Source organism: Seriola dumerili, unplaced genomic scaffold (assembly GCF_002260705.1).
Source record: "Seriola dumerili isolate Sdu_G_001 unplaced genomic scaffold, Sdu_1.0 BDQW01000138.1, whole genome shotgun sequence".
Classification (NCBI taxonomy): Eukaryota; Metazoa; Chordata; class Actinopteri; order Carangiformes; family Carangidae; genus Seriola; species Seriola dumerili.
In genome coordinates this window covers 3,490,818-3,512,226 of record NW_019174393.1, presented here as the reverse complement: position 1 = coordinate 3,512,226, position 21,409 = coordinate 3,490,818, and the positions used below count along the sequence as shown (strand labels likewise).

General features: G+C 40.0%; 1 protein-coding gene across 3 annotated transcripts in view; it reads right to left on the bottom strand.

The window, feature by feature from the left end:
• Nucleotides 1-21,185, bottom strand: part of LOC111224506 (ATP-binding cassette sub-family C member 9-like) — a 48,014-nt gene extending 26,829 nt beyond the window's left edge. For 2 of the 3 annotated variants that reach the window (XR_002665227.1, XM_022749011.1), the window contains exons 1-18: nt 21,073-21,185; nt 18,622-18,807; nt 16,047-16,188; nt 15,696-15,817; nt 14,941-15,107; nt 14,634-14,735; nt 14,288-14,428; nt 13,993-14,190; nt 11,604-11,768; nt 10,806-10,961; nt 10,569-10,703; nt 10,302-10,464; nt 9,954-9,994; nt 9,709-9,851; nt 9,285-9,393; nt 6,740-6,847; nt 2,187-2,259; nt 224-329 (exon numbers count right to left, since the gene is read on the bottom strand). Coding sequence is in view for 2 of the 3 variants with exons in the window: in XM_022749011.1 (XP_022604732.1) it covers nt 224-329; nt 2,187-2,259; nt 6,740-6,847; nt 9,285-9,393; nt 9,709-9,851; nt 9,954-9,994; nt 10,302-10,464; nt 10,569-10,703; nt 10,806-10,961; nt 11,604-11,768; nt 13,993-14,190; nt 14,288-14,428; nt 14,634-14,735; nt 14,941-15,107; nt 15,696-15,817; nt 16,047-16,188; nt 18,622-18,769 (2,219 nt within the window). In the remaining variant the exon portion in view is untranslated. Of the gene's footprint in view, nt 1-223; nt 330-2,186; nt 2,260-6,739; nt 6,848-9,284; nt 9,394-9,708; nt 9,852-9,953; nt 9,995-10,301; nt 10,465-10,568; nt 10,704-10,805; nt 10,962-11,603; nt 11,769-13,992; nt 14,191-14,287; nt 14,429-14,633; nt 14,736-14,940; nt 15,108-15,695; nt 15,818-16,046; nt 16,189-18,621; nt 18,808-20,156; nt 20,308-21,072 lie in introns of those variants that run through there. The other variant, XM_022749012.1, reaches the window with a different exon arrangement.
• Between the last annotated feature and the right edge of the window lie 224 nt (nt 21,186-21,409).

The window sequence follows — 21,409 nt, the reverse complement described above, 5'->3', positions numbered from 1 at the left end:
TGTATTGAAAAATAAAAAGGATTGTGGCCAATATCACACAGTAATGAAGAGACTGAGTAGCTTTAAAACAGCTACAGGCCTCAGTAGAAATAAAGTATGTTTGAAGATAACTTTTAAAATTGCTACTGCTATACCACATTCATGATCTTCCATTCCAGTTTCATCAACAGGCTTTGAATAACACCAGTGAAATTGTCTGTACAGTGTTGTTGTGATGTCTTACTTGCTCCAATAGACTCTTCCGTCGATAGTCTGCATCTCACCGAGCATGGCCAGCAGCAAGGAAGATTTCCCACAACCCACCTGGCCCACAATCATTGTCAGCTGACCTGAACAAACAGAAAAGTTTGGAGGAGGATAATTCGTTTATTTTTACTTTATTCTCAACTGAAATTATATCGCCATTTGTACATACTTCCGCGCATGCTTTCAAAAACACAATACGCAGCAATGGTGTGTTCAAATTCACTTAACAAATGCAGGCGAGGTCGTGAGAATTTTGAGACCTAAAAGAGGGGTCAGAGGTCGGAAAAGGCTGAGTCACCCCCGGCTACAAGAATACAACCGATAACCTTAACCCTAAACTTAACCTCGCTGATAAAAAATACAAGTATGAGATGAATAAACTTAAAACCTTTTTCCTCTTCACATGGACACACAAGCTGTTGGTTCTTAAAAACCTATACACTCTGAAATACCGCCAACTCAAACTGAACATTAGAACCCTAATGAAAGAGGATTTACTGCAGGACTGTTGTATTAGACTGCATTGGATTTATCTAGGTGTTCCTAATAAACTGCCAGCTTGAGATTCTATCCATCCAATGACTTCATTCATTAATTATCCCCTTAAAATTTAACCATCAGCGCTGCATGCCCAAACCTAACCCTTACTCCAAGTCTGACTTTATTCCAAACCCAAGTTCTAATGCTAAAATAGAAACTCAACTCAAGGAAGTAAAGAGCAGCCTAAATGTCCTCACTTTAAAAAAAACATTCAACTAGATTCGCACAAAGATAGAAGTACAAAAAACACACACACACACACTAAATTACACCAGCACTTGGCAGAACAAGCAATTCCTGTTTGTCTCAGTAGTAGGGATAGCAAGCAAGTCACTTCCCAGGGGAAGATACAAGTGTGCGTGTGTGTGATATACTACACGGTCCATCTGTTGGCAGCCTCCTGAAAATGACCTAGTCTCCTGACACTTGGTATTTCAGTGACATGCCTGCAGCATTAGTGTAAGTTATAGTGTACTTCCCCGACAGCACGTCTGCATGTTTCATTCACATTTTTATCACAGCGTTCTCACAGTGTGATGAATTTAAGCTTCTAACCCGCTGACAGACTAGAGACTGAATAAAGGACATTACCCCCAAATCTACAGCGACTTATAACTTAGAAGAACTAGTTTTCAAAACTGAAATAAGAAACAATAAAAGAGGGTGTAGCCACAGATTCATGAGCAGCAGGAATACTTTGATAAAGAGATAACACTCCAATCAAAAACATTATACGGAGGACTTTCCTGTGACATGACACACACTCTGGCAGCCACACTGAAGGTCCTTAACGTTTGGGCAACACCAGAGGAGAACGGATGATTGTGCTTCTAAAATTACAACACTCAGCTGTCTGAGCAAACAGCAACATCAGTTCCTGTTGGGAATTGAAGCGGTGATTATGTTCTAATCCAACTATTGACTTTACCCTAACACAACGCTATTTTCATTAAGTTTTTAACATTACATCAGAGTTTTTCTCCAGTATACAACCTCAGACCGGGTTGTTTTGTCACGCTTGTGCTAACTGACTGTTGTATGGGACTGTATTTAAAAGATATGCTAGATACAGACGGCATTGGCATTAAAGGCATCACATAGTCATAAATCATAGTCAATCTGACTGTGTTGGACTAGAGACTAGGACAAAGACGGGAAATTGACTGTGTCTCGGTTACCAACATCTGCTTTAACAGGCAATTCACATTAGCAACAGAAAGTTTTCACTATTTTTTTTCTAGGCTGCATTAAGTCATTATTTATATTTATTTATATCAAATTCTCAGGATCTCCTGGTGTTCTTATTGTTTTGTTTTTTTTGTTTTATTTAATTCTGATGAAATTGTGAATGCAAGCTTGGCTGTAAGTGTATCATCGTGTGGTGGATGGGTTGGTCCTACCTGTCGGGATGCGGATGTTGATGTCCGACAACGTGGACAGGTTGCTTCCCCAGGTGAAGAATCCATTACTCACCTGAGAAAAAAAAGAAAAGAAACAGAGGGATGAAGAGGAATGTCTTGCTAAAGCGCAGAGGCTTTGCCATGAATTTAATGTATTTATTTATCTATAATTTAATTTATTTAATCTTAAACTGAATAGTACAAAAAGTATTACACCTAATGTTGCAGATTATGCAACATATGACCGACTACGTGCTGTTCCCTTGTGATGCGTGGACCCACCAGAGTAAAGCACATGACCCATTTTATGTCCTGACCCAGAGTTTAAGAAACCCTAACAGTGAGTTCACTGCAGTAAACACTGCTGAGATAACTGCATTACACAAGCAGGAACACACACTGTGCTCATGGTATGAGGGACTCCAAACCCAATGTCACCCTGTCATGAGTTTCTCAGGTTTGGAGAGTTCACTGTGCTTTTTCTTAATTTAAAATGTGTTAAAGTTCAAAACAATGACATCAAAGAGAATGTGAAGGCTTAATGTCACCACTGTAGATTGAATGTAAATGTACATTTCCAAATTTCGATTTTCAAACAAAAACACTCTGTTTTGAATAATCATGTCTGTCCATCAAAAACATTTTTAAAATGTCGGGGATCTAAAGTTTAAGTTTACTTCGACTTTTTGAAGTAAAACTCTGCCTTCAAACTGCTGTCAGATCAATAAAACAAGTCAACGAAAGGAAGGAATGAATCAACTTTGTTATCTCGTTTGACAGCAACTACACTTTGATTAATGACCATCAACATCAGATCTGATATTTCTGCCAACTTTTTCTCAAATGTAAAATCATGACGACTATTCTAAATAAAGATTTTGTCTTAATCATGGACAACAACCTGGGATTTTCATGCCATATTTAATTTTCTAATAGGAAACAGTAATAGTAATAGTTCATTTCCGTTTCTTTCTTTAACTTTAATTTGATTTTTATTTTTATTTGTGTGCAGATGGGTTAACCTGAGTGTATAAGTATGCATTTATTTTAAGTCTTTTGTTCCCAATAAAAATCTAAATAAAAAAAACAGTACTCAGTGACAATAAATGTAAATCTTTAGCCTCCATTGTTGGTGCAAATAAAAGTTGTTGTGGCCTATTTTTTGGTGAGTTCCTTTAGCAGATGGCTGCAAAGTAAGATCGCAAAATTCCAGCACCCTCAACATACGTGCAACATATATGATAAACATGAATAAATTACAGTTGTGTGAACCAGCCAAATGAGTATTTTCTACAATTAATGTCCCAAAAACTTCATATCTAGACCCCATCAAGTGATCTATCACCCTGCTTCCTGCTAGGACTCTGTTTACATTCCTCCCATCTGTTGCATTTATTTGTTTATTTCATGTTTATTTTATCTGACAACCCCCACCCCCCCACCTCCCACCCCCCCGGCCTTGACTCCACTGTTTCCCTTCTCCCCATGACACAGATCCCAAAAGACATCCACGGACAGGAACATCTTTGTAAGCAAATATCTAAGAGGAGCTCACTTAAAACGTATTTATCTGTTCAGTTTTTAGAGATTTGGACCATCGGGGAGGATGGTGACACAAGATTAAAACTGCTCAAGTATCTCGTCAGATGTTTCAAACATAACTTAAAATTTAGAAAATCTCTGAAAACAGACATCTGATATTAATATTACAGTATTGATTTGATGGTTATTTTATCTGATTGTCTTATATTTACTGATAAAAAAAAAAACATCACACTGAAATCTGCCCATCAGGAAAACAAATATTAGAAATAACAAATTGATTTTGTAGCTACTGAGACAAAACTTTTCTAAGGGAGGATGAAGTAAAAAAAAAAAAAAAAAAAAAAAAAAAAAAAAAGGAAAAGAGATTAGATAAAATCAAAAAGAAGGACAGCGGGGGAGGAGAGAGGGAGACTGAGTGAAACAAGAAAATAAGGAAATGTGGGGTCACTGAAAGATTATTCAATCCACCAGGCAGGAAGCCAGAGGAAGTGGTCCCGAACAGTTGTGCTTATAAGCTACTGTTTATGTGACACAGGATAGAAGATCAATTCAAGACTTGCTGGTTTTATGGTAACAACCGTGAATCACAAAATCCTCAGTATTATCAATAATCAATGCTATGTCTGTACCTAAGGACATCTCATTCAGTGTGTCTGAAGTTGCACAACTTTTGCACCACAGCGTGAATTCAAACATTGATGCATTTGGGATGTAACACATAAAATGGACCCTTATCTAAACCTGTGTTGGAATGCAAGACATCACACAGATGCATGTTGGGAGATATTTAGGTCCCTGAACTTACATGACATTAGAAAAGGTTGCAAAACTATGTGGCAAAAAAAGTACATTATGTGGTCTCAACTGTTGACATACTTTTGGTCTGGGACTGTTCTTCCTGGTCCGCGTTAAACCCCTTAGAGGGAAATCTTACTGCTACAGCAGACTTATTTTAGACAATAGTGTTCTTCCACCGTTTGTGGCCCTAGTCTATTTTTGGCCCCCTGCACAAAACTAGCTCAATAAGAACTTGACCAGCCTCAACACGACCCTGACCTCAACCCCATCCAGCACCTTTGGGATGAACCAAAGGCTGTCCCAGAAGAGCGGAGGCTGTTACAGCAGCATATTAATGCCTGTCATTTTGTTCAACTCAGGGTGTCCATATACATATGGCCATGTAATGTACAAGAGAGGTGATTTTCTTATTGAATACTTATTTTGATTAACTGATGAGGACCTACAGAGAAAACTCACAGTGTATTCCCCTGTGCTCTCTCTCTCTCTCTCTCTCTCTCTCGTTAATTAACGGTCCGACGTCCGCTCGGTAGCGTCACTCCACAGGGATGAGACAGGAAGAGCTGCCTTCCCTCGCAGAGGGGCTGAGAAAATGTTGGACAAATTCACAAGGCCCTTTCAGGGGCAATGGATTCTCGTGTGAATCCTACACTTCCTGAGTCCACGTACACATCCACAGATACACACACGCGTAAACACGCGTCACATGTACGATCGCAGACACCAGCAAAAGACCCGCAGATGTACAGTACAAACACTGAAGATATGCAACAGCTGTTGATAGAGATAAGTGAATAATTAAAATAATAGTGAGCAGCTTGTATGTGTGAATGTTAATGACCATAGTAGATACAGAAATATCTGTATATTCTCTGCACCGTCATTTCAGTCAAGATCCAAAATGTTTAATAAGACTTTAGTTTGTTAATCTCTTATTACCTCTCATTCAAAACACATCTGAAAAAGCAGCTGTCAGACATTTTTTAAAGCTGACATATAACAGATAAACTCATTCTCTTGCCAGCATGACTTGGCCTGTTTCCTGGTAGCTAATATCATTAATAATAAATGGTGTTTTGATTATATTGTCCACCCTCTAGGTGTGCAGTTTGTCAAGTGCACACTTTGTTTTTAACTGTCAACAAAAGAACATAAAAGTAGCAGCAACTCATATTAGATTACCTATTACATGGAAATGGACTGCACTTATATGCACTTTTCACTTTACCCACACACACTCACACATTCATACACTGATGGAACAGCCATCAGAGGCAATCTGGGGTATCAGTATCTCAGTATCTTGCCCAAGGCGCGGTGGAGGAGCCAGGGATCGAACCACCAACCTACTGATTAGTAGACGACCCTCCTGGGCCACAGCCGCCCCCATGTAAAAATCTGGGTGAATATTGGGTTTAAAAATACAACTTGAAATGCAACCACAGTGTGGTTTGGGTTTTTTATATAATTTGAGGGACGGTGGTGCAAAAATAAATGAGTAATTTTACATTAATTCTCTTACATAGTTTATCATAAACTACAGCTATCAGTGGAACATTAACTATGGGTTTTCTTTATCTAAAATCAGTAACAAATGATGAGTCTCATTTATATCTTCTGTTATTTTCTTCTTCAAAATAATGTATTTCTGTTGATCACTCCTCTCAACATCTCCATCCAAATGGTATCCCACTCCTCTGTAACTAAACTTATCTATCCCCTACGGTGTCCTTATACTTTATCACCAAGAGGAGACTGGCCAAGCAAGCGTCTGGAAAGCTGAGTTCATTGCTCCTGAATGTGCAGCCTTTAAACACCTCAGTGTCTCGCACAGAAAAGCCTCTTGAACTTCAGTCAGTCTGACATCAACACAAAGTTTTCGACTAGTTTTATAGAGCTGGTTCTGCCTCTGACACCTACAACCAACTGATTTACAGCACTTCTAAAACTTGAAAAACTCAGAATAAAGAAACAGACTTTCTCCTGTAAGGTCATTAAATCTGTTCCTTCCTAATCCTTCTCCACTGCTACTGACATGACCACAGTCACTGCTGGGGCGAGTCCACGGACACTTTTTGCTGGATCCTTCACAAGATCCAAAACCTTCTAAACCATTAACACTGGTAGTTATGTCTTTGTCGTCTGTGAGACTTCATACTATTTTTCTGTCCTCACCAGTCATTCCTCAATGTGTGAACTTTGACCCTGACCTTTACAGCCACATCCTCCGTCTCCGTGGGTCTCATCTGACGCCTGGTCGGCTGCTCGTAGTTGTCCATCTGGTAGCGCATTGGCTGCTTCCTGTTGATGGCTTTGGTCTTGAGGGGGATATCAAAAGGACGAGGGGAGGGATGGGAGTGAGGGGGGACAAAAAGGAGAGATTTGAAGTTAGTATTAACTAATAAACGGAAGACTTTCCTGCATCCGCTTCAGTTCCTTGGGGAGAAGAAGAAGTGCGGGGGGGGGGGGCCCCCCCCCCCCCCCCCCGATATAGACCTTCAGGATGTTGCCCCAAAGGACTCAATCCCACTGCTACCACATTATCCTGCTCTTATTATCCAGAAACACTATACATATAAACTATACTGTACAAGTTCAAGTGAAGTCCTCAGTCCCTCAACATTATAGATATTTGCACCAACATCAAGAATTGATGAATTGATTGAAGAAAAGATCAGGGGGCCACTGAAGACATCAGGGTTCACCCCCTAAGGACCTCGAATATCTATAACAATATCATTAAAATCCATTAATCCATTCCATTAATGTCCATAGGGAAACTAGGGGGAAGCTATCAAGCACATACAGTGCTCCAGCCTGCAGTGTGGAAGTCCAAGACATTTGCTGTTTATTACACAATGTTATTAAGAGCAGTATCTTTGGAAAACTCCAGCGTACAGAAAAGAAGTGCTGTTACATTTACACTTCTAAATGGATGGACTAGGTAGTTGGAACAAGTAGTGATACATCAGGTTATAGAAAAAAAGAGATGACACGTTACTTTCTTCACTGTTTGATTGATTTAACCATCCAAGGGAAAGTGCAGTCCGCACCATAGCAGTAGCCACTTAGCTGCTTATCTTAGCTCAAATTTTCCAGCTACGCAATTACAACTTTGAGTTTGTAATGGCTTCATGAACGGGAGCTAATGCAGCTGCTTAAAACAGCTGCAAATGGGGCTTTCAAGGTAAGTGGAGCAGTATAATATCGATAATGAAAAACTATTATTGTTTGTTTTATATTGCCTGGATAACAATACAGTTGAAATCAGTTACTGAATAATTTTTCTAATGATATTCCATTATAAACAATGATATGTTGTGTTTGGACTTAATGCTTCTCAATCCTATTTGAAAACCATTATGCTTCTCAAGAGTCACTCTGCTCTGTGGTCCGACTGTCCATTTCAGACATAAACAGTGATAATCCCACTGCAACATAATAGTCACCATGTGACTCAGTTGCCTGAAACCACAGACAGACACCGGATTAGAGTTTGGGCTGCAGTTCACTGGGTGGCGATCCAATCACAGAACACCCTGCAAAAATTCCTGTGAAATTTACTGACATTTGAACATTTGAATGCTTTGACTGTTGCAAACATCTGCATGAGGAGGTTTTAGTCCGCATCTATTTTGAACTAAAGGAGTTGGATGTTTTCTCAACTTGTACATTTTTTATTCTTGTAAAGCTTAAAACATTTGTTTAAAGAAAGTTTTATCTGTTATTTATGTCTCTCTGTCTTCACTGTGCCACCAAAACACCAATTTTCTATCAAAAGTTGGATGTTTTTATGGCTTAAATCTTAGATAAGCAGTTCTATAGATTTTTTTAATAATGCTGAAGGGTTTCCTTTTTCTTGTTTCGATGCTCTGCTGCTTTTCACAGTGCGTCACGGCATTTCCCTGTCGAAAACCTGTCCCTAAACACCCTATTAAAGCAACCTGTCGCCACAATGGAAACGACATGAGTTACCTGGAGTAACATGGAAGGAATGTGCAAAGTGCAACTGATCTAAACCCTGTCCCAGGGAAACTGGCTGTTAAACTCAGCACCTTAAAGCGATTTCTTGGCACCCTCAGCGTGCTTTGTTAACACCATCTGTTTTAAATACAGGATAAATGTTTGGATTTTTTACAGTTTGAAGGTCTTCATTAGCCAGAAGTGTCGTTTAACGTGACGTCTGTAAACTGCATGTGCTTCAGACTTAAACTGACGACAGGGAGAAACAGCTCTGCAGCAGGTTCAAGCATCGACGTTATGTTCAACAGTTCAACATGTCGGCTGCTTTTTGAAGGAAAGTTTGATTATATCAGCTACATTATAATCAACAAGTTAGTTGCAGAGATACTTTTCCTTTCAGAAAAGTGACATGTATGATTCAACATTCTCTGAAAAAGTCACAAGTTTAACCAATTTGTCTAAAACATTACTTAGAATTGGAAATGAACTAAATTTACATTTACATATTTTAACAATGCAATCAGAAGGTGAAGGTGCAGGTGGGCTCACCTTAATTTGGACCAACCACCTGGTCTGTCATCTATCTAAAGAACATAATAAGTGCTTTACTGCTGTGTCTAAAATTGTTGCTGTTTCTGCAGATATCAGCAGATAACTCCCACGGCTTGACAGGACTTTCCAGGCCCAATTTAGTTATAAAATGAAAATTGATGTGCCATTTGCCGAATTTATCGTTATCATTTATCTTTTCTTTTTTTTTTTTTTTATTGATCTGGTATCAGATGGACTCACCGCCCCAAGGTGTTTTTTTCCAGCTTCCAAGGAAACAGATATGTCTCCATTTCTCCAGCTGTCGTCTCCAATTTCGTCACTCTGAAGAAACTCTCCGAGCTTCTGGACACTGTAACACACACACACACAAACACACACACGCAGACAGTCCAAGAATAAGTGTAATTGTGACGATACCAATACCAGTAATCTCTCAGGAGGTTAGAGTTTCTCTTCGCTGCTGTCAAGTTTCTTCCATGTTCCTTTAATTAAATTTAGGACAGAACCTCATCCAGTTTGTGACACAGCATCTCCAGTTTGTCTTCCTTAGTTAGTCAAGTCCACAACCCCCCTCTCAGTCAGTCTATACAGCCTCTGCAGTAAGATTCAATCTCTTTACAATAGGAACAAATGCAACATAAAGCACAGTAGTTCTCACACTCACCTGACCAGAGCCTTCACAGCAAACCTGACCACAGTGGAGAGCAGGAAGAGAGGGGTGACCAGGATGTGGAACAAGGCCAGAGCTGCGAAGGCCTCAGAGGGAGTGGGACCGGTTTTATTGATGAAGTGATGCATCACGAACGTCTACGAGACAGGATTTAAGTTTTTACCATATCTCTGTCATGATCAGTAACACAGAATCATGAATATAAATGTTTTCCTTCTACAGTGGCAAAATTGACTTACCGCAAGAACGGCAGCAATGGGAATAGCAGCATTCATAAAAACTTCACAGAGAGAGAGAGAGAGAGAGAGAGAGAGAGAGAGAGAGAGAGAGAGAGAGAGAGAGAGAGGTTTTAATGCAGTAAGATTAGCCGGAATGTGATTTAGCTGAATTAAATGTTGAAGTTTCACAAGTGTAACAACTGGACAGGAAGTCAACAGCTAATTTCACTTGATTTTAACATGATTTTTAACATAATTTGAAGCAAACTTATACTTCAATGATCAGTTATTTCTGTCTAAAAGTGCTGAGTTTGTCTTCTGCAAGTAACATAATTCAAACTCCTGTTTTCGATGTTGTTTTCATCTTACTTGACAAAGACGTGTAGAACGCGAAGGTCTTGAGGCTGGTGAGCTCTTTGCTTCTGGTCTCCTCCACGCTGTCACAGAAGATGTTCTCCCAGGCGTACAGCTTCAGCAGCTTTATGCCCTTTAAGATCTCTGTGGTCTTCTTCAGACGATCTGTGGAGTGTTCCTGAAGGAGACAACAGGAGATAAAGATGATGTGTTAATCTGTACCAACATTACAAGACAAGAAAGTTACCAAAAGATGTAAAACAACATTAGTACAGCTCCTACTAGTGTGATTTTTTGTGTGTCAGCCAGCTTTGTAGCTATTAGGTACTGGAGCGGAGCCAGCAGGACGATGACAGATGCTCCAACCAGGGCGCTCCAGCCCAGTAAATAGTACAGCAGGATCACTCCCATCACAATCTGCAAAGAAAATCATCACTAAATCACAGAAAAAGAAATTATGCATATGTATTTGTGACACTGACATGCAGTGTAGCCAGTGATGTATGGAGGTGCACCTACCTGCACCGGCATGGCCCACAGGTTGGGACAGAGGAAGAGGAACCACATCAGCTGGTTGGTCTCTATGGCGACCAGGTTGTTGATCTGCCCCAGAGTCATCTCCCCCATTGACATGTTGGAGGTGGACAGACGCAGGATCTTATTGTAAATCATCGCCTGAACAATGAAACAGATATGACAACACAATATAATCACACTTCATGTTAACATGGCAGTAAAATACATCCTGAAATTAAAATGAAATTATAATTTAAATCTGTCTAATCAAAGAATAATCAAAGAAGAGTGCACATATAAGTCAGCTTGTGTTACCTGTCTGCTGTGTTTGGGTTAAAATATAATCATAGTGAAACATTGTTGTCAGTGGGAGGATCTGACCTGAGCTGACTCGAACGCAGCACACTACACACAGGTTTTCATGACTATATTCAGTAGTAGCAGTAGTATCACAGGGTTTAACAGAGAATTAGAGTCACATGGTCTAAATGCCCAAGGCTTTATCCCTCTAAGTGATTCATCTAACTGAATTTATGGTTTACACAAGTGAATTTTGCAGAAACACTTTTAACCTTTGTTTTGGTGACATTTACCCTCTGAACAGGGAGATTCATGATGTTTGTGTTCAGAACTGACTGGCTGCTCCATCAGCATTTAAAATGATCAGGTGGATAATGTTTGTATGAGAATATTATTGAGTTGCTGCGACAAGAGATCCCTCATGTAGAACTTTTCAAAGCAACACCTCAGCACGGAAACAAAACGTCTAAACTTAATTTTCCATGCTGATGTTTCACTCACCAGCAGGGCTCCCCGCAGGTTGATGCCAGTTTCTATGGTGACATAGTAGGAAGCCTGTAAGAAGGTCCTCTGCAGGATTAAAGCCAGGAAGAGGAGGACGGCCAAGACTGAGGTGTTCTGCAGCAGCTTAGAGGAAGACATGAAGTGGACGCCAAAGTAGGTCCCCTACAAGAGAACAAACAGAAAACCCATTAAAGTTAAAAATACGTTAATTTCTGCTTTGCAGGTTGCACACAGTAAGGTCAGAGGTGATTTATCATTTGACCACTGGAACATGAACGTGCATCAGATGTGTCTCATCTTTTCTCTTCCACGTACAGACAGGGAGAAACACACCGTGGTATCAAAAAGCTCAGCCTGATGCTCAGCAGTCCTTCCCTCTGTATTAACCTGAGACAGAGTGTGAGGTGAGTGGGGAATTTTCCATGTCACTCAGAAATGCAGCCGTGCTCTGCTCTATCTCCACTGCCCATTACACCCACTTTAACAGGCAGGCACGGATCTGACAACAGCTCACATCCAACATCGACTATAACAACATCCAGCCAAATGGACTGAATGAAAATACACTGTCATTATAAAAGCATCTGTTCTGCCTCTCCCACCAGCCCCATCTGCATTACGACCTTTGGAAGAGGCTGGCACGGATTAAAGACGAGTCGATGTTTGTGATCAGCTGTTCCAGCGTCTCTTCTCTCGCCAGATGGACCGTCAGTACAAGTGTCTGTGTTCTCTCTCTCTGGTGCACCCTCTGTCATGGGCAGATACTAGTGTTTTGTATTATTGTATCATAGTAGTAACCAGGTTGGTCCGTACAATATCAATTTATGACAACTGGTGCAGATCCTGAAAAATCTGGAATGACGACTTTGTACAGATATTAAATGTGGTGCTAAAATTATTTGTTAATTTATTATTATTTCTATCTTTTATTGAAAGTACCATTTGCTTTTTCCGTGTTCAAAGAAGTGAGGTTTGCTGCTTTTCTCTTGTGTTATATCATATATCATATCATCATGAGAAACAGTGATGGCCGTTTTTAGACATGACTCACATTTGATTACAGATTTTCTGAAATATTATACACTACGCATTTAATAATTAATCAAAAAAAGAAAAGAAAATGATCTTAATTTGTAGCAATAACTTGTTGTTTTATACTTTGACAAAAAATAGTCATGTTTTCTACATTTTACACACCATCAATGTCCTGTGAAAAAGATGTATCTCCAAAAACATTAACTTTTCATAAGCGAAGAAAATATAGAGGAAGAATTTTATCAATACATAAAGGAAAGTAAAAGTACCAAATATGGAGATACATGTTTTTTTTGGAAGCTTAGCGAAATATACTGTTTGCTCAGTATGTTGCAAATACTCGTAGTGTTTTGCGAAAATAAAAGATGGTAAAATACAAGCATTGATTTAAGTCATGATAGCAAACAATGATTAACATAACACCGTTACACTACTATCAAACTTAATATAAATCCAAAACTGTCCCATATTTTCTGATGTTACATCTACAAAACCCTGCATTTGTTTTCTTGGACTGCTTTGTTTATGAGGTTTAGACCTGAGATCATGTTTTTGGAAAGTGAGGAGATTCTTAGAAAGTGAAAACATTTTTGGGAAATTAAACGAATTCTCAGAAAGTGAGGACATTTTGGTTTAAACCCTCAAATATCAGAGGATTAAAACTTGATTTAAGGGTTAAGGTTCAAGTTAGGATTACAGCAGTGAGGATTAGGGTAAAGGTTGCCGTTAGGCAGGTTGTTGTCATGTGTAAAACTACAAGTGTGTGTGTGTTTGTGTGCATGCGTAATGTCATTTCAGCACCTGCACATTATGACATTACAGACATATTATCACATCAGATACAGCCTCCTTCACACACTTAGACATGCAGTCACACACACACACACAAACATACACACACACACTCTGGTGGTGACATGATGACTGCGACCAACGCCTCAGTAACATCACACTGGGAGTGAGTCATTCATCAAGTGAGGACGACCCATGATGTTTCACTAATTTGCACTTAACCTTTAATAAAATGATCTTCTGTAAACACTCGACCAGAGTGATGTCTCTGAAGGGAAATGGATGACGTTTACCTCTTCACACTGTCGTCTATGATCATCAGACTTTTCAAACGTCATACTCTTATGGAAGCAGGTCCATCGGTTTCTGCACCAGTTTTCGAGTCTAAGCAGTAATTTTATATCTCACAGGGATATACCCCTACTGCATATACTGGAGCCACGTGTGGTAGTCTCTGTACAGTTCACATAATGTAGGTCACAATCTACTTCCAGCTTTTGATTCTCTCTCACACATACACACGCACTCTCTGGCTCACACAGGCTCATTCAGTACTTACACCCTCCATGGTGTTGTCCACTGTGGCATTGCCACCATCCTCCTTCAGGTACTTCACGATACCAGAGATGCAGAGCGGCCCAGCGAAGCCCAGCAGGTCCGCCAGGTAACGGAAGGTGCTGCTGAGCAGGATGGGACGTCCAAAAGCTCGATACATGGAGCGCCAGATCGACGGCGCTCGGTCCGGGTCCTCCGCTGTCTGTGCAGAGAGAAAGATGATGGAGAGAAGTTTGTGTTTCTTCTTGTATGTAATTATGCATTAGGGTTAAGTGAGGAAAAGGCCTCCGTCTGCTCACCCTCTGATCCTCGTAGGCGTCTTTGAGCCGCAGGTAGTTGGTGAGGGCTCTCATGGCGATGGGCAGCTTGCCGATCTTCTTCAGCTCTATGGGCCTTTTATGGGCTCCCATGATGAGAGGATTCATCCACCAATATGTTGCCTACAAATGTGCCAACAATTTGTAACACCCAATTATTATTATCAGACATAAACATCAAGTTTGGCTGGTAAATGATATTAAAATCTGAGCTGAAGCTGAGGCACTTTGATTTCTAACCAACATTCTTCGAGGCTGTTGGTCTCAAAAATTGTCGTGAAACTAAAATGCTTAAAATCCATGAATATGACAGTGTGTTTGCGTCTACCTTGGAGAGCAGGTTTACAAACGGCTGCAGGAAGCGAACTCCCAAATCCTGTAAATCTTCTGGCGGCTTCACCTTCTGAGGATTGGCGAAGAATACGTATTTCTACAGGGAGACACAAGAAGATGTAAGAAGAATTAACGTATGGACAGTTAACAATGTCTTTGGCTCATATTGAGAGACATAACCACCAAAACACTTTTCCAATCACCAGTGGCAGATGTGTGTGGGTTTCTTCCTGGTTCACCTACACACATGACACATTAGAGGTTATTTAGATACTGATATTGTATGAAACATGGTCACTCACCCTGACTCGTATGACGTTGATCTCCACAGCCATTAGTAGTCCATACAGGATCACTAACATGGCTGTGATACAGAACCTCAGGTACTGTGGTCCGACGCTGTACTCTGCGTACTTCCAAAGCTTAATGGACTTTGTGATGAACGCCAACACCCAGTAAATGAAAAGAACTATGAGGGGAAAGAAGTTATTATAATAGTGTAATTTAATAGAATAATAGTATATAAATACGTTTAACACCTGAAATAGTGCTGGTGATGCGAGGGCTGTTCTGTGGCCACTTTTACTTCTTGCTTGAGTGTCACTGTTTCAACTATAGATTAAAAGGCAACTCCATTGATTTTACTCAGTGAAATCTGATAAATTGCCTCATGTGATGTCACTTGAGTCAGCATCTCGAGGGGCTGAAGACCACAAGCTTGAGAAGTAAAACAAAGAAAATCTGGGTGTGTGGAGTAAGAAAGAAGTCACCAGACCTCTGCTTGAGCCCGTGGCCGCCAAGACTACATTAGCTGCTGTCATAACTCACCTGGAACCTGTCAGCAATCAAGTTGCATTGTGGGTAATTTAGGTATCGAGTTTTGCCAATGAAGCAGAATGTGAGGAATAAGAGATGATATCTACAGATCCATTAAGTCCAAACAGCGTTCTGGGAGTGCGTTGCTACTGTTTAAAAAGCTGGGAGTTGTGTACACAGACAGCTTTTCTAGGATAGATAAAAGATGAACCAGCCCTCCGCCCTCAGTGTTGAGACTTACCAAGCAGCAGTTTGGGAAAGTTGGATGTCTCTATGTTGTGGTAATAAACCACTGATGTTGTTGCTGCTACAAAACCCATGAATGCTGGCATGTAGAGATGGAGGTGATTCGTTCCCATCGTCCTACAGCAAGGGGCGAAAACAAAAAAATACCACATGAACGCAGCATTAATTGGGGCAGCACATTTTCATTATAAAAAAAAAAAAAAAGTAGGAATATTTTCATTCTCTTACATTTCAACAGCACCAATTTCACTGACTTTATTTATTTAACTTTGCTCAAGACAACAGAAACAAAAGCAGTGTTTGGTGCGATGACGTATTTTTACACAATGTCTTTCTGGGGCCTTACTTGTTGGAGACGATGCCCTCTGCAAACTCGCAGACGTGGACAAACAGCAGAGAGAAGGTGAGGATCCACCTCAGGTTGTGGCCGGGGAAATGAAGCCATGTGTTGTGATGGATCTGGACCTTAGAGCTTTGACTGCCCCAACCTGACAGACAGGCCGAGACAGGAAGAGAGAGAAGAAAGCGATGATGAATCTGAACTACACTGAACTTGTATAAAACTCGGAGGGGAAGGTAGGAACAAAAACTCGTGGTAAAATTATTGGCTTGTAAACTAAGTTATGAGCTATATCGGATTTTGAGGCACTACTGTTGCCATAGCATTTTACACTGATTTACAGTCATGTCACCGTCATGTTACAATCAGACTTCAGAGACAAAGCTTTTTTTCTACCATTTCTTCTGAATTCACAGATATAACAATAATACAGTGAGCATAATAGAAAATGTAAACCCATAAAACCCCAAACATCACTGATTACAAACATTTAATATTTATCCACTGTTAGAAGACCTGGTACTGTTTTGAAATAATCTCAATTTCTCATTGAATCTCATTTAAAATCTCAAGGAAACTGGTGGACAATGAATAGTAACATAATATAATGTACATGATTGGTAATGAATGGACAATACGTGGTCACAAATTGTGGTCACTTTCATTTCAAAACTTCCACCAGTTCAGAGTTATGTCTTTGACAGGGCGGAAAAATTAAAAATTATAATATTCCAACCATTTGGAAAATAAAACTCTCTACAAAAACTAAGAATATCCTCTAATTATAACAACAATATATGTCTTGATTAATCATTTGGTATAAAAACCATCAGAAAATTAGTGATGAAATGTCAATCAAAGTTTGGCTTGAAAATCCATTTAAATGATTTATCAATTATCAAAATAGTTGCTAATTCATTCTCTGTCTTATCTGTCAATCAATTGATCATTGCAGAAACTATCAATCTCACACTTCATGAAAGTAGACATCTCAAATTAATCGAACTCCAGTTTATTGGTTAAAATGGGTGACACTATGGGCCACTAACGTGGGGTTTTACTTGTGCTGACATTGACGACATAGTTTCTTATTAGTTTTTGTTCTGCTCTTAACAAAATGGACTGCAGCCATTTGGAGGCTCAGGGGATTGAGACCATAAAAACTCAGAACCAGGAAGCATCAATTAGTCAGTCCTCGGGGAGCAGGCCGAGGGCTCCTGGTCAGAAGGATTCCCATAAACTACTACTATTACCCCACACACACAAATACACACACACACAATTACACACACACACAATAACACACATGTAATATATTTCTGAATATTACAGAACTCAACTAATAAAAGATAACAAGTGCAAACCTCAATATACTGTTATATTATCAGTATTCTTTCTTTAGAATCACTGTGTGTTTACTGCAGTTTATTTTACTGTTTATTTTACTGTTTCCTGCAGAAAATGTCCAGCCGCCAGTGGATCACTGACAAGTTGCTCTAATCCCATCTTAACTGCTCTTCAAAGCTGCTTAATGTTCACACTAGTGACAAGGAAGTGCCTTAAAGTGTGTGTGTGTGTGTGCGTGTGCATGTGCATATGTGTGTGTTAAGTTGGGGGGTGTGGTGTTGTTGGCAGTGTATCACTAACACATCTGCTGTAGTGGCCAGATGACAGGGAGTCGTTCACGTCTGTGTGACTGAGCTGTTTATTTCACGAGGGTCAAGGTTTAACAATATTTTATCAAGTCTGAATCCCTTATTAAATTAATTTATATTCAGATATCAACATTTGTATATAACTACATTAAACTAACTGATATTCAATAGAGAGGAAACATCTGGGTTCTGTTCCAGAGCTGAGAAAACCTCATTCAAAGTCCATTGACATTTCCAACTATATTAATAATTAAAAACACAGCCTGTCTCAACAGTGTGTCATGTGACTCGCTTCTTATGTTTACATAAATCGTGGCTTCAGGGATCCTTTTTGGGCAAATTAATGAGGAGTTTTATGCTGATGTTGGATTTTAGATTGACATGCATCAATATGATGAAGTGTCTTAATTTGACATGCATTTAACTTGGTGCATAACACCGCTCAATCGTGTCATCTACTTATCCATCTATTCAAAACCTCTTATCCTATAGAGGGTCACATGGGGCTGCAGTCTATCCCAGCATGCACTGGGGCTGGTTCACCCTGGTCAGTCACAGTAAAAAAAAAAGAAAAAAAGAAGCATGTTCACGACAATGAGTGTCCAATAATCACTTGCACTAGACGCACTACAGTACATGGGAAACGATCAAAACAAAGATCAAACTGTCTGTGTGACTGTACTTCACTAATCCTCACTGGATTAGTTCCATCCTGACAGCTGCCTCGACTTCTGAGACTGTCCAGCAGAAAAGGTGAGGCTCTTAGAGGCTTAAGCAGGAAACACTTACACATCTGTCAGAATACACATAACACAGGATGAACCACTTGGGACTCTTTTGTGTACTCAATCTAGATTATTTTGTTCCAAAATATCCAGCACTTCTCCTGAAGATGTTTAGAAGTGGGGGGGGTTAAGATCACCTACCGATGAAGAGGATGGGGAAGGTAATGAAGAGCAGGAAGACATGGGGGACCAGGTTGAGAGCGTCCACAAAGCAGCCATTGTTCAGCACACCCTCTTCCACGCTGTAGGCATTGATACGTTTGTCGTTGCCGCAAAACGACAAGGCCATGCCACCACCCAACTGCTCCACACAAGCCTCGAGTCAGTCTGTGAAAAAGATGCCAAAATAGGTGAATATGTACTGTACTGTGTTTTACATAATATTTCTCTATGATCCTTAAAGCGTTGGCTGTCTGGGTCAACAACAGTGCTTTGGCTCGACCTCTGGAGAATGGATCCAACATGTTTGTGGTATGTCACACATTCAAGTGCACACACACTTACACAGAAACACAGATGCACTCCAATGTGAAGCACGAGAGATATTTCAGGGGCACTGCAAAGCTACATGCCCGCAGGCTTATGGTGTTTTAATGTTAAACGAATGTAAGTGTTGGAAAGGCCACACGTTGGGAATGTTATTACAAATAATCATGAGGCCATGAGGACACTCAGGTTGTTCTTTATTTAACTGTTTACAGATCAGAGCTGACGTCAGCTTCACAGACTAATAGGATGAGCTGCCTAACAGCTGTCCTGATAAAAACTTTTTAAGATGAGCTCAGTTCATAAGATATTGATCCATGGAGTTACTTGTGCAATGACTCACCACTCTACAGCAGAAAAAAAACACAGACTATATCTTCAAACATCATCAGAGTGCTGAAGCCATAATTGGCTGAGCATAAACACCTGCTTGAAAAGAGTATATCAACCAGTCAACAGCTAAAGTTGTCATATTGTAGTTTAGCAAACTCACAAAATTGGCATTAATTAGCTATAAGTAACTACCAACAGTCACTGAAAGATTCTCCCACTTCTTACAGCTTAATAAAATGTTAATAGTTTGTTATAACAGAAATTGCACCTGTGATTTGAAAATTGCCCTCATGTGTCACATTTTGTAAACGACAAAAGCATTAGCACTATAGCAAAACAGTGACAGTAATGTAACTCACTCTACTGTACTGACTTGATTAGAGCTGCAATAATTAGTCGATTGATCTAATAATAAATGGAGGGATCTCTCTCTGTCTGTCTTTTCTTTTGATTTTCTCGACAACCGCTCATACGCTCAACTTCAAACTTGGAAGTGCTGTGAAAATTTCCTCCATGACAGTAACCAAGGTAACCAAGGTGGAACCACAACTATGGAACAACTTTGGACTATTCCTCTGACTATTAAACCATCATTCTATGACATCAGCAGGTAATTTATATTCAGACCGTTCAACAAGTGACATGCAAAACTGAGCGAAAGAAATCTTTGAACACAGGAACAAAAGAGCCGCTGACAGCTGCGCCAACAAAAGGAAATCCATTAGCAGCAGCTCAAAGAAGAGGAAGAGTCCCACGCCGGAAAGCAGGTGATCCAGGGGCTGAGGATGGAGAAAGATGCCCTCCATCAGGAAGTGGAGAGCCTAAAAGCAAGATTGGAAGAACTGACCTCAACCAACCTTGAGTTTGTCACCAAAGTCAAGGTTCAGGCCCTCCAGGCAGAAAATGCCCAGCTGTAGGAGCAGGAGGAGGCGGCGGAGGAGTTGCTCACACTTTCTGAGGCCCTAAAACTGGAGCCAGGGCCTGAAGAAGAGACGTTCACTCTGGGAAAGGATCTGCCACTTCCTCGGTTTGAGGAAAAAGAACAAGAGGTGTACATCCAAATTCAGAAGTCATAGAGTTCACTGAATATTTCCGTCATATAAGATTTACTATAACTTATATTTTTACATGTCAGGAACGTGGGAATTTTCTGGAAAAAACAAAAAAACAAAGACGGTCAAACGGCTGCATCTGGCGGCCATCTTTGTTTGGATCAAGTTATGCACCGTGTGATTTGGTGCCATACTGTAGAAAAATAATAACTAATTTAATATACTGAGCATAAAGGCAGATGGTGAAAAAAATATTAATGTTTCTATTTAAGTTCTGATTGTTCTTGTCCAAAAATGAAAACTTAATAAATACACAATAAATGCCCGAGCTGAAGCTTTCCCATGTAAACGCCCGTTAACCAGTGATTTATTGAGCATATTAATACAGCACATAAAAAATTTAACTTCGTTGTGGAAACTATGAAAAAGAAATCTGGCTCCAAACAGGCGGAGCCGTTAGTCTGGACAATTGACACCAAAAATATGGTGCTAATTTATACAAATGTATGTAAATTAAGTTTCACCTTTAACCAAAAACAACACCTGCATCAGACTACAGCCCCATTAACCGAACCAAATCTTTTCAAAGAGCTAAACATGGCTCCATCTAACATACGAAAGCTAATTTACACACCAGTGAAGTTCAACAGAGTCGTTAAGTTAAGCTAGTTAAATGAGAAAGACGACTTTCGGCTAATATTAAAACACCAAAGTCTCTTACCTCAGAGAAAAGTAATTATCCTCACTGACAGCGGTTCATTCCTGATGCCTGGGGTTTTTTTTAAAAAAAGAAACGAAAACAGACAGAGGGAAAGAAAAAGAGGAAAAGAAACAATTAACAGTGAGAGTCGGAGAGAAAAAAGTTGATTATTTTTAGCCCAGTAAGAGCATCAGCTGCTCCGCATACTGCTGCCTGTGTCTGCCAGCGGCGTCAGGCTGCACCGAGTACGACACAACGCTTCCGGTTGTAGCCTTCCAAAATAAGAGACTCAATGACTAAAACACTGAGAAGAAAGAGAATCCAACTAATTTCTTTTACTGGCAACTTAGGAACAATA